This window comes from Anomaloglossus baeobatrachus, chromosome 11 (assembly GCF_048569485.1).
Source record: "Anomaloglossus baeobatrachus isolate aAnoBae1 chromosome 11, aAnoBae1.hap1, whole genome shotgun sequence".
In the NCBI taxonomy this organism is placed as follows: Eukaryota; Metazoa; Chordata; class Amphibia; order Anura; family Aromobatidae; genus Anomaloglossus; species Anomaloglossus baeobatrachus.
In genome coordinates, this window is record NC_134363.1 from 54,588,438 (window position 1) to 54,602,076 (window position 13,639).

The 13,639-nt window shown below is 42.4% G+C and overlaps 1 protein-coding gene across 1 annotated transcript in view; it reads left to right on the forward strand.

Annotated features, from left to right (window-relative positions):
• The window catches only part of SLC17A7 (solute carrier family 17 member 7), a 167,800-nt gene extending 159,274 nt beyond the window's left edge, over positions 1 to 8,526 (forward strand). The window contains exons 10-12 of the mRNA XM_075329201.1: positions 774 to 884; positions 3,026 to 3,153; positions 6,675 to 8,526. Coding sequence (XP_075185316.1) covers positions 774 to 884; positions 3,026 to 3,153; positions 6,675 to 7,016 — 581 coding nt within the window. The 3' untranslated portion in view covers positions 7,017 to 8,526. The remainder of the gene's footprint in view (positions 1 to 773; positions 885 to 3,025; positions 3,154 to 6,674) is intronic.
• Positions 8,527 to 13,639: the final 5,113 nt, after the last annotated feature.

Below are 13,639 nucleotides of genomic sequence, written 5' to 3' on the forward strand. Positions count from 1 at the left end.
CTCTCCTCACTGCTGACATAGTTTGCTACACAGCTATGCCGAGCAATAACAGCAGTGAGAAGAGAATGATGTACTGTATGTGTTCATTCCTGCATTGAACTTATAGTAGAGGTTACACGCGAAGTCAGAAGCGAGGAGAGAGTGATTTGTGTCCTTGTTCCTGCACTAAAGTAAGAGCAGGGGAGTCTAGCGATATCAGCAGCGAGGAGAGAGTGATGTACTGTATGTGCTCACTCCTGCACTGAACTGATAGCAGAGAATACGAGCGATGTCAGGAATGAGGAGAGAGTGATTTCTGTGCTTGCTGCTGCACTAAAGTAATAGAGTAATAGGAGGGGAGTCTAGCAATATCAGCAGCGAGGAGAGAGTGATGTGTTTTTTCATTGTTGCATAGGGGCAGTGATCATGTAACAAAAATTTGTATTTCGACAACTTTGGCATTGGGAAATCCAGCACTGTCAATCAACATAGAAGGAGTGGTAATTTAAATATGTGGGTGGGATGTGGATACTCCAAAGGTGTACTGAGCATCCTCACTTGCATGTTACAGTAAACTTCTTTTTGAGGATATTGGAGCTTTAAAAGCTAAAAGTACAATTTTTATTGTTGTTTCAGCTCCCACAAGGCTACATGGTTAGTTTGATGTGTAAATGTGGGGTGACAGACTCCTCTTAAGTCTATGAAAGAAAATTATTTTACATGTTTGATCTGGTAAATCAATGAGCATTATGTATGAATTGCAATGCATTGATATTTCTCTGTACTTTCCATAGGGTTTGGCATGGAAGCTACTCTGCTCTTGGTTGTAGGCTATTCACACACCCGTGGAGTAGCTATCTCTTTCCTTGTTCTGGCAGTAGGATTCAGCGGCTTTGCCATATCAGGTAGGTTATGGAGTAATGTCACGCGCTATGCATTAGTCTATATTAGGACAGAACTTGACCTCATTACATTCAGTCCGAGAATTGGTATTATGATGACTAATTGATAAGCAATTTGTTAAGAAAAGGTATAAATGGGATGAAAAGGGACCAAAACTAGTCAATGTAATCCAGCTAAGGGTCCCCATATGCAATAGCTAGCAGGCGGCCATATCATAGTTCTACTGATCATGTGGCAGTCTCTCCCGACCCCTTCATACACAGCAGTAATTGCTCTACGGGAGAGTCACTCCTCTGGTGGAGGCTTATTTCTTAAAGAGCTAAAGAATCGGCAGTCTGAAAGCATCTGGATCCTTATCTACACCGAAATCATCTGTTGGGTGGAGAGTTGGAAGGCCCCTCATAGATATTTGATAATCACCAAAACCCACTAATATGAAAAGGACAAATCTATAGGGCCTAAGATGAGATAGTCATATCAGTAGATGACATCAGTAGGAGATGACTTTCGAGGCATATTCTTCAACCCTACTTTTGAGGCATATTCTTCAACCCTACTTTCAAGGCATATTCTTCAACTCTACTTTAGAGGCATATTCTTTAACTCTACTTTAGAGGCATATTCTTCAACCCTACTTTTGGGGCATATTCTTCAACCCTACTTTTGAGGCATATTCTTCAACCCTACTTTTGAGGCATATTTTTCAACCTACTTTCGAGAAATATTCTTCAACCCTACTTTTGAGGCATATTCTTCAACTCTACTTTCAAGCCATATTCTTCAATCTTACTTTTGAGGCATATTCTTCAACCCTACTTTCGAAGCATATTCTTCAACCCTACTTTCGAGGCATATTATTCAACTCTTCTTTCGAGGCATATTCTTCAAACCCTACTTTCGAGGCATATTATTCAACTCTACATTCGAGGCATATTCTTTAACTGTACTTTCGAGGCATATTCTTTAACTCTGCTTTCGAGGCATATTCTTTAACTCTACTTTCGAGGCATATTCTTTAACTCTACTTTAGAGGCATATTCTTTAACTCTACTTTCGAGGCATATTCTTCAAACCCTACTTTCGAGGCATATTCTTCAACCCTACTTTCGAGGAATATTCTTCAAACCCTACTTTCGAGGCGTATTCTTCAACCCTACTTTTGAGGCATATTCTTCAACCCTACTTTCGAGGCGTATTCTTCAACCCTACTTTCGAGGCATATTCTTCAAACCCTACTTTCGAGGCATATTCTTCAACCCTACTTTCGAGGAATATTCTTCAAACCCTACTTTCGAGGCGTATTCTTCAACCCTACTTTTGAGGCATATTCTTCAACCCTACTTTCGAGGCATATTCTTCAAACCCTACTTTCAAGGCATATTCTTCAAACCCTACTTTCAAGGCATATTCTTCAACTCTACTTTCTAGGCATATTCTTCAACTATACTTTCGAAGCATATTCTTCAATCCTACTTTCGAGGCATATTCTTCAACTCTACTTTCGAGGCATATTCTTTAAACTCTACTTTCGAGGCATATTATTCAACTCTACTTTCAAGGCATATTCTTCAATGCTACTTTCGAGGCATATTCTTTACCTATTTTTTCGAGGCATATTCTTCAACTCTACTTTTGAAGTATATTCTTCAACTGTACTTTCAAAGCATATTCTTCAATCCTACTGTCGAGGCATATTCTTGAACCCTACTTTCTAGGCATATATTTCAGCCCTACTTTCGAGGCATGTTCTTCAACTCTACTTTTGAGGCATATTCTTCAACTCTACTTTCAAAGCATATTCTTCAATCCTACTGTCGAGGCATATTCTTCAACTCTACTTTCGAGGCATATTCTTCAACCCTACTTTTGAGGAATGTTCTTCAACCCTACTTTTCAAATCTAAATAGGGTACACCAAAAACCACCTAAAGCATTGCACCTAGACTGCACAAAAGGTCTAAAGGCCATCTAGATATTATAGTCCGTAGAATAGTTATTTTCTGGATCCTCTGTACGGAGATACAAAAGACAGCTGGGAAATGCAGGGGAGTATTCAAGGCAGCTGAACGGCGAAAATTAAAAACCTAAGCAAGATTTTATTTATAATATTCATTCATTTATTTTATTTTATTTTTTTGTCTTAGGTTTTAATGTAAATCATTTGGACATTGCACCTCGATACGCCAGTATTCTCATGGGTATATCCAATGGTGTCGGAACCCTCTCTGGAATGGTTTGTCCATTGATTGTAGGAGCCATGACAAAGCACAAGGTATGGAAATAAGAATAAGAAATTCATACATTTTTAATTATACTTTCTTGACTATGAATAATGGATAGAGTCTGAAGCTGTGTGCCACCAGTCTATAATTACATTGGCGTTCCCATCCATTTTGCAGCGCTGTAGCCAGGCATTTTTATCCCTCGGGGCAAAATTCATTGACATCCCGCTAAAAGCTGCAACTTAAAATACACATACAGTACTATGTATATATAAAACAGGTGAAATTAGTATTAAACACCACCAATTTTCCAAGTAAATGTATTTCTAAAGTTGCTATTGTCATGAATTTCTCACCAGATGTTGCTAACAACCCATCCAATCCACACAGGCAAAGAAATCAAACCATAGATGTCCAGATCGTATGTGTAATAATGAGAAATGACATAGGGAGAAAGTATTGAACACATGAAAAAACAGGTGCAAAAAGCCATGGAAAGTTATGACACCAGATGAAATCTATAACTAATTAGAAAACCTGCCACTTAGAGAAAGATAATATTAGCTGGTTCAACTGATGGCCTGTAGAAATCTGTCTTATTAGCAAGGTGTCACACAAGAAACAGCTCATGATGGGTAAAACCAGTGAGCTGTCTCAAGACCTTCACAACCTTAATGCTGAAAAACATACTGTTGGCATTGGTTACAGCAGAATTTCTAAACCACTGAAGGTTCCAGTGAGCAGTGTTGGGACCATAATTCAAAAGTGGAAAGAACATTATTTCATCATAAATCGGCCACAACGAGGCGTTTCCTGTAAGATTTCAGACAAAGGAGTGAAAAGAATTATCATAATTGTCCAGGAGCCAAGAATCACCTGTAGAGACCTACAAGAAGACCTGGAATCAGCAGGTACAATTGTTTAAAAGAAACAATAAGTAACGCCCTCCCCTCCATGGCTTGTATGCACGCTCACCATGCAAGACTCCATTGCTGAAAAATAAACCATGTTCAAGCACATTTAAAGTTTGCTCAACAACGTTTAGACAAGTCTGAGAAATGCTGTAAGAACAGTCTGGTCAGATGAGACCAAAATTTACCACTTTGGATGTCATAATACACACCATGTTTGGAGGCCACAAGGCAAATCACTGCAAAAACACCAACAATAGTGAAGTTTGGAGATGGGAACATCATGGTGTGGGGCTGTTTTTCAGCATACAGCACTGGCAAACTTTATATAATTGACAGAAGGATGAAAAGCAAAATGTACCGAGACATTCTTGATAGAAATTTGCTGCTATCTACTAGGATGATGAAGATAAAACGTGGGTGGACATTTCAGCAAGACAATGATACCAAACACGAAGCCAAGAACACTCTCAATTGTTTTTAGAGAAAGAAAATAAAGCTGCTCGATTGGCCGAGCCGATCATCGGAGCTGAAATTTATGGAAGGAACTAAAGCTCAGAGTTCATAGAAAGAGCCCACGGAACCTTCAGGATTTGAAGAGTGTTTGTGTGGAAGAATGGGCCAAGATCACACCTGGTCAATGCATGTGTCATGATTCATCCGCTCAGTGTATCTAGTGGCTGTTTGCTGTTACTATGGAATTAGGATGTGCTGACCTGTCAGTTTGGTTAGGGAGAGCTCAGTCATCCAAACTGGTACTGGGGCATGCTGAGCTGTCGGTGTGTTGAGTGACAGCTCAGTCATCCAATCTGTTTCTGGGAAGTGCTAGGTTATTCAGGTGTTCCCTGTTCCCGGAGGTTGCCAAGCTATTTAGCTGAGCTTTTTCTCCCAGAACTCTGCCAGGTGTAGCATTCTGTTTAGTGTTGCTTTTCGCCTGTGTTCTGTTTGATTGATCACGTACTGCCTGACCTTGGACCTTGCTCTGACCATCTATTTGTTTAGTCCCTTTGCTCTTATCCACTACCCTCCAGGTATTCTGGCTCCGGACCTTGACCTGACTATGCCTCTGTTTATTTCTTTAATCCTTGACCTGCTCTCCAGTTACCTGCCCCCAAAACGCTTGACTGCCATGCCTTTAGGCTATGTGTCCACGGGAGAATGTAGCTGCGGATTTTTCTGCATCAAAATCTGCAGCTTTCCCACAAAATCCGCACCTTTTCAAAGGATTTGATGCGGATTTGATGCGGATTTTGGTGCAGATTTTTTTTTCCCCAATTTTAAAGCCAAAATCCGGATGAAAATCCGCGACAATAATTGACATGTTGCAGATTTTTCCGGATCAAAATCCGCACGGAATCGGCTGCGGAAAAATCCGCAGCGTGGGCACAGCATTTCCAAAATGCCATAGAAATGGCTGGGAAGTGCCTGAGCTGCAGATTTTCGGAAAAACCGCGGCTTTTCCGCGAGAAATCCGCGGCAAAATCCACGCATTTTCCGCAGCGTGGGCACATAGCCTAAGACTGATCATTAGTGATGAGCATCACAGCATGCAACTAGTTTCTCCATACAGGAGACGTCTTGAAGCTTCATCACCAACAAAGGCTTTTGTATAAAGTATTAAATAAGTTACAGTAAGAGTGTTCAATAATATTTCTCTGTGTCATTTCTCATTATATCACTAAATATATGGACTTCGATGGTTTGAGTTCTTTGTCTGTGTGGATTGGATGGGTTGTTACCAACATCTGGTGAGACACATTGCTACACAAATATATGTAGACATGCGCACATAATGCTATATCATAGCTAAAGTGAGCACAGCATAATTCCTGGCTGCTCTTTACAGCATATATCCTTTTTTCAGTCCAAATAGAGGTGATACTAGTGTCAAGTTACAACAGCCAGTTAGAAGCTCTGGCTCTTGTAAAGTTAGAAGCTCAGGCTGTTGTAAAGTTAGAAGCTCTGGCTGTTGTAAAGTTAGAAGCTCAGGCTGTTGTAAAGTTAGAAGCTCAGGCTGTTGTAAAGTTAGAAGCTCAGGCTGTTGTAAAGTTAGAAGCTCTGGCTTTTGTAAAGTTAGAAGCTCAGGCAGTTGTAAAGTTAGAAGCTCTGGCTGTTGTAAAGTTAGAAGCTCTGGCTGTTGTAAAGTTAGAAGCTCAGGCTGTTGTAAAGTTAGAAGCTCAGGCTGTTGTAAAGTAAGAAGCTCTGGCTTTTGTAAAGTTAGAAGCTCAGGCTGTTGTAAAGTTAGAAGCTCAGGCTGTTGTAAAGTTAGAAGCTCAGGCTGTTGTAAAGTTAGAAGCTCAGGCTGTTGTAAAGTTAGAAGCTCAGGCTGTTGTAAAGTTAGAAGCTCAGGCTGTTGTAAAGTTAGAAGCTTTGGCAGTTCTAAAGTTAGAAGCTCTGGCTGTTGTAACTTACACAGACTCACATCCTATGTCTTCATTTACCGTTATTCATTTTGGCTAGCTCTCTCCTTTATCACTGGTCAGCACATCCTTATTAGAGCACAGATATTTGTATAATGCCATTTAGAAGTGTTATTCGTTATTTTTTATTTTATTACTCATCTTATACCATGAATTTAGTAGTTTTATGCATATTCTGATTAACTAGTTAAGGTGAACACTAACTTTTTGTCTCCTCTTTCAACCTCCTACCCAATGTAGACTCGAGAGGAGTGGCAGTATGTCTTCCTTATCGCGTCTCTCGTTCACTACGGCGGGGTGATCTTCTACGGCCTATTTGCATCGGGAGAAAAGCAGCCATGGGCAGAACCAGAAGAAACCACCGATGAGAAATGCGGGTTCATAAATGAAGACGAGCTCGCGGAGGAAAGTGAAGATCAGCCTCAGGGCTATGGCGGTTATGGCAGCTACGGCGCCACGAAAAGCACAAGCTTCCACAATGGTGGTTGGCCGGCGGAGTGGGAGAAGAAGGAAGAGTACATTCAGGACCAGGGCAAGGACCCCTACCTATATGGGACAGCAACAGAAAGGGACTTATCATGAAAATAAATCCCATGCAGAAGTCTAAGTAAATCAATAGCAATGTTTCCACTCCAACCGAGGGTGAGCAAGAATTTTACGAAAGGTGACCAGAGTTGCCAAGCCTCCCCACTTTACATGATCACCATGGCTTCTTCTCTATTATTTCAATGCATTTTTTACCGCAAGGGGTTACTGTCAGTGCCCCTCAACCACCCTTATCATTATATTTTTGTGGTGTCCAAGGGCCCATTCTGTTTCTGGTATCAGTGGTTTGCTTGTTTGTTGTGTAGCTCGTCGTCACACACGGCACGCGTCCATCCAATGTTCTGTCACTCGTCTAAGTGTGGAAGCAATAACTAACGAAAGCGTGGGTTTCTCATTGGGATGAACACTAATTTTGTTTTGTTTTGGGTGGAGTCAGTTGCTAATAAGTGTTCGCGGACCAGAAATTAAAAAGTTGGGCACAATCCCACCCCTAAATGCACACGTCTCCAGACAAGGCTGGACACCAAAATACTACAGAACCTTTCTTTCTTCTATTTATTTTCTTAAAAATTATAAAACAAAAATGTAATTATTTAAAGATAAAGTAAATATTATTTAAAAGTATATATAGAAAATTATAGAAAAATATATCTATATACGAAATAAAAAAAGAGCGATATATATGTTTCCCACCCGTAATGAAAGTCATAGGGGTTCCTTTACCCTTAGGTAAGTGTTAGGGGGTAAATGTCCATCTGGGTAGGGGATGAGTGGTCTCTATTTGCCATTGTGGTGGGTATTGTCATTTTCCAGTCTTTGGGGCTTACTTTGTGATTGGTGAAATTGATCAGGCACCCGTTGTGTGTAGTTGTGTGCTTGGCGATGGTGGGTCAACTCATGGCATGCTACGTTCTCTCTTGGACCAACATGATGGCAACAAAAAAAAACATCCAAACCATTACTTGTCAATTATATGTTGTCTGGATTTTTTTTTCATTGAACTTCTGAAGTTTAAGTCAGCGTCCCCTTGTCCAGAGAATGAAAAGTGCATTACATTAGAGTCTTCTGTGTGGCCTCATTGTACATTGGAGTAAATTTGGAGTAAATTGTGCCCTCACCAAAAAAAAAAAAATCAATTCATTGTTTCAGTTTTTAATGAATACCAAGTCTCATTCCAAAGCCCTTTTCTGGACTTTTTCAGACCTTATCCAAAGACGACAGATGTTAACCTGTTAAGCGCTGTAGGTTTTTCCAGTTCTCGGCATTTTTTAAAAACTCCAGCAGTATAAGAGCTATAATATCATATGTCTTCGGCCCGGATTATGCGATCAGAGGCTTTACGGTCTTATCTAAGCATGATTCTGAGCACCAGAGTGTCCTCTATGTCACCAACCAAATCTAGTGCATTCTACGCATTAAGCTTACAGCGGAGGGGAGAACTGGAACTACGGAAGGATAGGGGTCCTGGGAGGGGTGATGGTTTTGAAGATAAAATGACTTAAACATGTGCAGTAAATGTACATAATAAATGATATTCCGATTCAAATCTTTGTGGTTGTTTTCTTTTGAAATTTTTCAAAATGTTTCACTATTCAAAATATAATTTATTTGTAAATAACTGGAAATGTTATACCTCTCAAGGTCAGGTCTATTCACACTTATCTATCATTTGTTAATTCAGTGGTTCCGATACATTTGCCAGCACGAATAGTGAATTCTGTAGTATTGTTCTAGCTGGCAAAAATACTAGAAATTAATAGAAACTTTGCAGGCCCTATTATAAGTAAATTCGACCCTTTTTGGCAATAGATTCGTCATAACATTCCAATAGAAGCTATACTGCTAGTATGAAAAGAGCTTGAATCTCTATCTTTTCTCAATACTTATCAAGTTGGAGAGATGCCAACAAATGGTTGAATGTAGATTTTAAGAATATCTATTACTATTTTGCAGCTGCCATTTTAATATAAAAAGTGCAACCATTGAAGTTTTTATTCTCTTAATATATTGCAATCATTATATTATATAGTACTGTGAACTTTCAATTGCCCATTTTGCATTTCTACTCAGTTAATTCTTCTCTTTTCTTACAATTGCCCATTTTGCCTTTCTACCCAGTTAATTATTCTCTTTTCTTACAATTGCCCATTTTGCCTTTCTACCCAGTTATATTTTCTCTTTTCCATTAGATCTATGGCCAATTTGTAAACTAAGCCCAACAGCCAATGACAATGCATACCTCTCTTTGTCGGGACCCTATCCTAACGTGCCTCTATCAGGGTAAAAATAACTACAAGTAATGGGCAGGTAGGATCTAGCTAAAATGAAGATGCTATAGATAAAGGGCAAATATTTGTATCACGTGATTAAAAACAGACTAGCTGAATCTTCCTAAGCGTTATGTAGAAACAGGAAGTTTTTTTTCCCTGCAAGAGTCATCATTAGAACAACAAAGTATTTTCAGTGACCTAGGTTTGTTCTAATCATGGCTCTTGCAGGGAAAAGAGAATTCCTGTTTCTACATAGAGCTTAGTGTAATGTAGGTGGGTGTGGACCTAATGCGCCACGGGCTAGACTTACCCTGGAGAGGTGTGACTAAGTGTCTTACTGGGTCTCCACTAGAGCCCCCAATGGGGAGATAGGCTGAGCTGCTGGTAGACACCAGTTACTACTCTGGGCAGTCTCCATGACTGCAGCATCTGACTAAAGGGTCAGAGGCCTGGTTAAGAGGTATAGGAGAAAAGAGACATGGTCAGAGAATCCGAGGTCAGGGCAGGCAGCACAAGTTCGAAACACGTAGCCGAAATCAGGATCAGAGAGGTCAGACAAGATGGGTAAACAAGTCGGGTCAATAATGGGAGACAGAATATGGAGAATATAAACAAGATGCTAGCAGGCTTGTAACCAATGTTCAGGTGACGAATGGAGAGTGGAGTCAGCTGATATATAACCTGCTAGCAGGTGATTGGCTGGGGAAGCAAATCTTTGCAGGACAGTGGGGGATACAAACTCCTGCATGTTTGGTGTGCCCCCTTATGGCTCACAACTAGCATGAGGCAACTCAGAGTGATGGTCAGGTACTGGGTGGAGCAGAGCAAAACACACGGTGAGTGGGACGGCGCTTAGAAGGCATGCAAGTGATAAGCATAACACTTACAAGGATTCAGCTACTCTGTTTTCAATTACATGATGTCATAGACCTAATAGAAAAGAGAAGAATTAACTGGATAGAAGGGCGAAATGAGCAATTGTAAATACACAGTGCTATATAATAATAATATAATGATTGCAATATATTAAGAAGATAAATACTTTGATGCAACTGCTCCTTTAAGAAAACAGTGGGCAGCAACAGTGATAATATTACTATAACATACATTTTATAAAAAATGCTGACAAGCGTTCTTATTAGTTTCCTGAAGGACCCCACTCTCTAGCAAAAGTCAGGTTTAAAATTATGGGTTTGTTGGTTCCCACAACTCTATAAGATCCCATTTCCTCCTATTGAAGCCCCTAGATCCCCCTTTCACTGTACCCATAAACTTTAATGCCAACAATAGTGCCCCCCACAAACACTGTATAATACCCCCACAGTGAATTTCTCTACAGTGCCCTCCAGATGCACAGTATGATAACCCTACTGTACCCTCCAAACACCCGGCAAAGTTTGGTGACCCCAACACAGTACAATACCCAACTGTAACCACTTCACAGCCCTCAATGCAGCATAATGGGCCTACGTACAGTATAATGGCCTCCTCACCACTCTACTCTGTATAATGACTCCAACTAACCCTCCAAACAGTACAATGGCCACAACACAGCCTTCCGCATGGTATGATGGACCATGGTCTGCCGCCATTCGTGGTACACCACTTTGTACCCTGACACACACCCAACTGACTCCTAGCCTGTTTTCCATATTGCTTCTACAATATATTTGTCATGATGTTTCTTGCTCACAAGTTCCCTTAAACAATTATAGTTATGTGAATGAGCACGTGAAAATGTATATTGGATGAATGAACTTCATATTGAGATGCAGTCTTTGAATATCATTTATAAGTTTCACAAAAGGAAGGATGCAATAAGTCTCTTCAATGGAAAAAAAGGTCACTAGAACCAATTAGAAGGATCAATCCTAAAAGTCATTGTCTAAACTTTAATGGGCCTTACAACATTAATTTTTTATAAGTTCTGTATGAAAACAATTGTTTCAGGGTGTTCGCCCCTCATCAGTGCAAAGCAGGAGAACTGGTTGGCTGGGGAGGGACCTCTTAAAGTAAACCTGTCAGGTCCCATATGCACCCAGAGCCACGAGCAGTTATGGGTGTATATTGCTAATCCCTGCCTAACCGTCCCTGTTTACATTAGCATAGATAAAGAGATCTTTAGAAAAAGTATTTCTAAAAATCTTATCCCTTATGCTAATGAGTGCAGGGACTAGTCCCGAGGGCGTTAGTTTTCCCAACTAGTCCGTCCTGGGGGGGATGCTGGATGGCAGGGCCGGTGCAGGGCTTGGTGGGGTGCAGGGACGCAGGGGCAGCGCTGTGCCTTGCGGCACTGTGGTACTCACTCAGCTTGAGACGGTGACACAGTTCTCGGTAAAACACACGGCTGGAAAGACGGTTCCCACGGACGGCTGCTGTTGCTTTTCCCCGGTAGTTGACGGTGACGGTCTCTGTCCCTGCACCTAATGAAATGTTGGTAGCGATGGGTTCCCACCGGTAACCTGCTCCCCGGCTTGGATATGTGCCGGAGGAGCCCCTCTTTGCCCGCAGGCGCTGGCCCTGAGAAACTGGTGCCTTGGCGGTGGCGGTGTCTCTCTCTAACGGTTGGACTGTTGCCTTCAATCGGGACTTGGTTGTTGGGAGACCCAGAGGTCCCCTTCACTGACGGATTTGGCAAATTCACGGCGACTCCTAGCCTTGCCGGGGTCCGAGAGGCCCCTGCCAATGGTGCTGGCTTCTCTTCGTATACCGCTCCGGTACCGCCGGGCCACCACCCGTCCACGGTCCTTTCGGCAACCTCCAAGCAGCCTCTCCTGCAGACAGTCACCGCCGTCTGCTAACCTTGCTGTTCTCAGTCCGTGGCACACACCCGGATCAACTTCAGGCTTTCTCAACTGTCACTTTCTTTTCCACCTTTTCTCCTCTCACTTGCTCCTCTACCACTTCCTTTCACTTCCCTAGCTTAACTCTATCTCACTACAACTCATCTGCCTGGTTTTCCCGCCTCCAGGGCTGTGTACTCCTCGGTGGGCGGAGCCAACCGCCTGGCCCACCCCTTGGTGTGGACATCAGCCCCTGGAGGAAGGCAACAAGGATTTTTGTGTAGCTTTGGTGTACCTATCCGGGGTGTAGGGTGTGGTGGTGTTATGACCTGTGACCCCTGGCTTGCCCAGGGCGTCACACCTGCATACGTAGCTGGAGTACACATTGGGTAATTAACCCGATGTGTACTCTGGCTAGGAGTGCAGTGAGCCAGCGCTAAGCGGTGTGCTCTCACGCTGCCAGTGCCAGCTCCCTGCACACGTAGCTGGAGTACACAACGGGTAATTAACCCGATGTGTACTCTTGCTAGGAGTGCAGGGAACAGGGAGCCAGCACTGGCAGCGTGAGAGCGGCGGATGCTTGTAACTAAGGTAAATATCGGGTAACCAAGAGAAATGCTTTCCTTGGTTGCCCGATATTTACCTGAGTTACGCTTCCACGCATCGCTGCTGGATGGGGGCTGGTCACTGGTCGCTGGTGAGATCTGCCTGTTTGACAGCTCACCAGCGACCATGTAACGACGTAGTAGCATTCCTGATAAGGTCAGATCGCTGGTCGTGATCGCTGCTGCGTCGCTATGTGTGACACCACCTTAAGAGGGCCAACTAGCCAAGGGAAATAACACCCTTGTGACTAGTCGCTGGTCTCATTAGCATACAATAAAAGACCTTTAGAAATACTTTTTCTAAAGATCTCTTTATCTATGCTACTGTATACAGGGAAAGTTTTCCACGGATTAGCAATATGCACCCAGAACTGCCCATGCCTCATCAATGCAAAGCAAGAGGGCCTGAGAAAGAGAGAGAACCCGGCTGACCATAAGGCTATGTGCCCACGCTACAGGATTTATCGCGGATTTGACGCGGATTTTGACGCGGATTTAGCGCGGATTTGCCGAAAATCTGCAGCACAGCTACTCCCCAGCCATTTCAATGGCATTTTGGAAATGCTGTGCCCATGCTGCGGATTTTTCCGCTGCGGATTTTGCCGCGGATTTTGATGCGGAACAAACTGCAGCATGTCAATTGTTTGGTGCAGTTTTGGTGCGGATTTTCTGTTTTGAATGGGGGAAAAAAAAAAAATGAAATCCGCATCAAAATCCGCGGCAAATCCGCGGTAAATCCGCGGTAAATCCGCGGCAAATCCGCGGGTGCGGATTTGCCGCGAAAGTTGCGGATTTTCAGGCAAAAAAATCCGCAGGGACCTTTTACTGTGGACACATAGCCTAAGAGTTTGCACTCTACAGGAGAGGAGCCTACTGACTATAAGAGCTTACACTCTACAGGAGAAAAAGAGAGAGGGCCCCACTGATCATAAGAACTTACACTCTACAGGAGAAAGCAAGTGAGAGAATAAGAGGACCCCACTGACTATAAGAGCTTACAC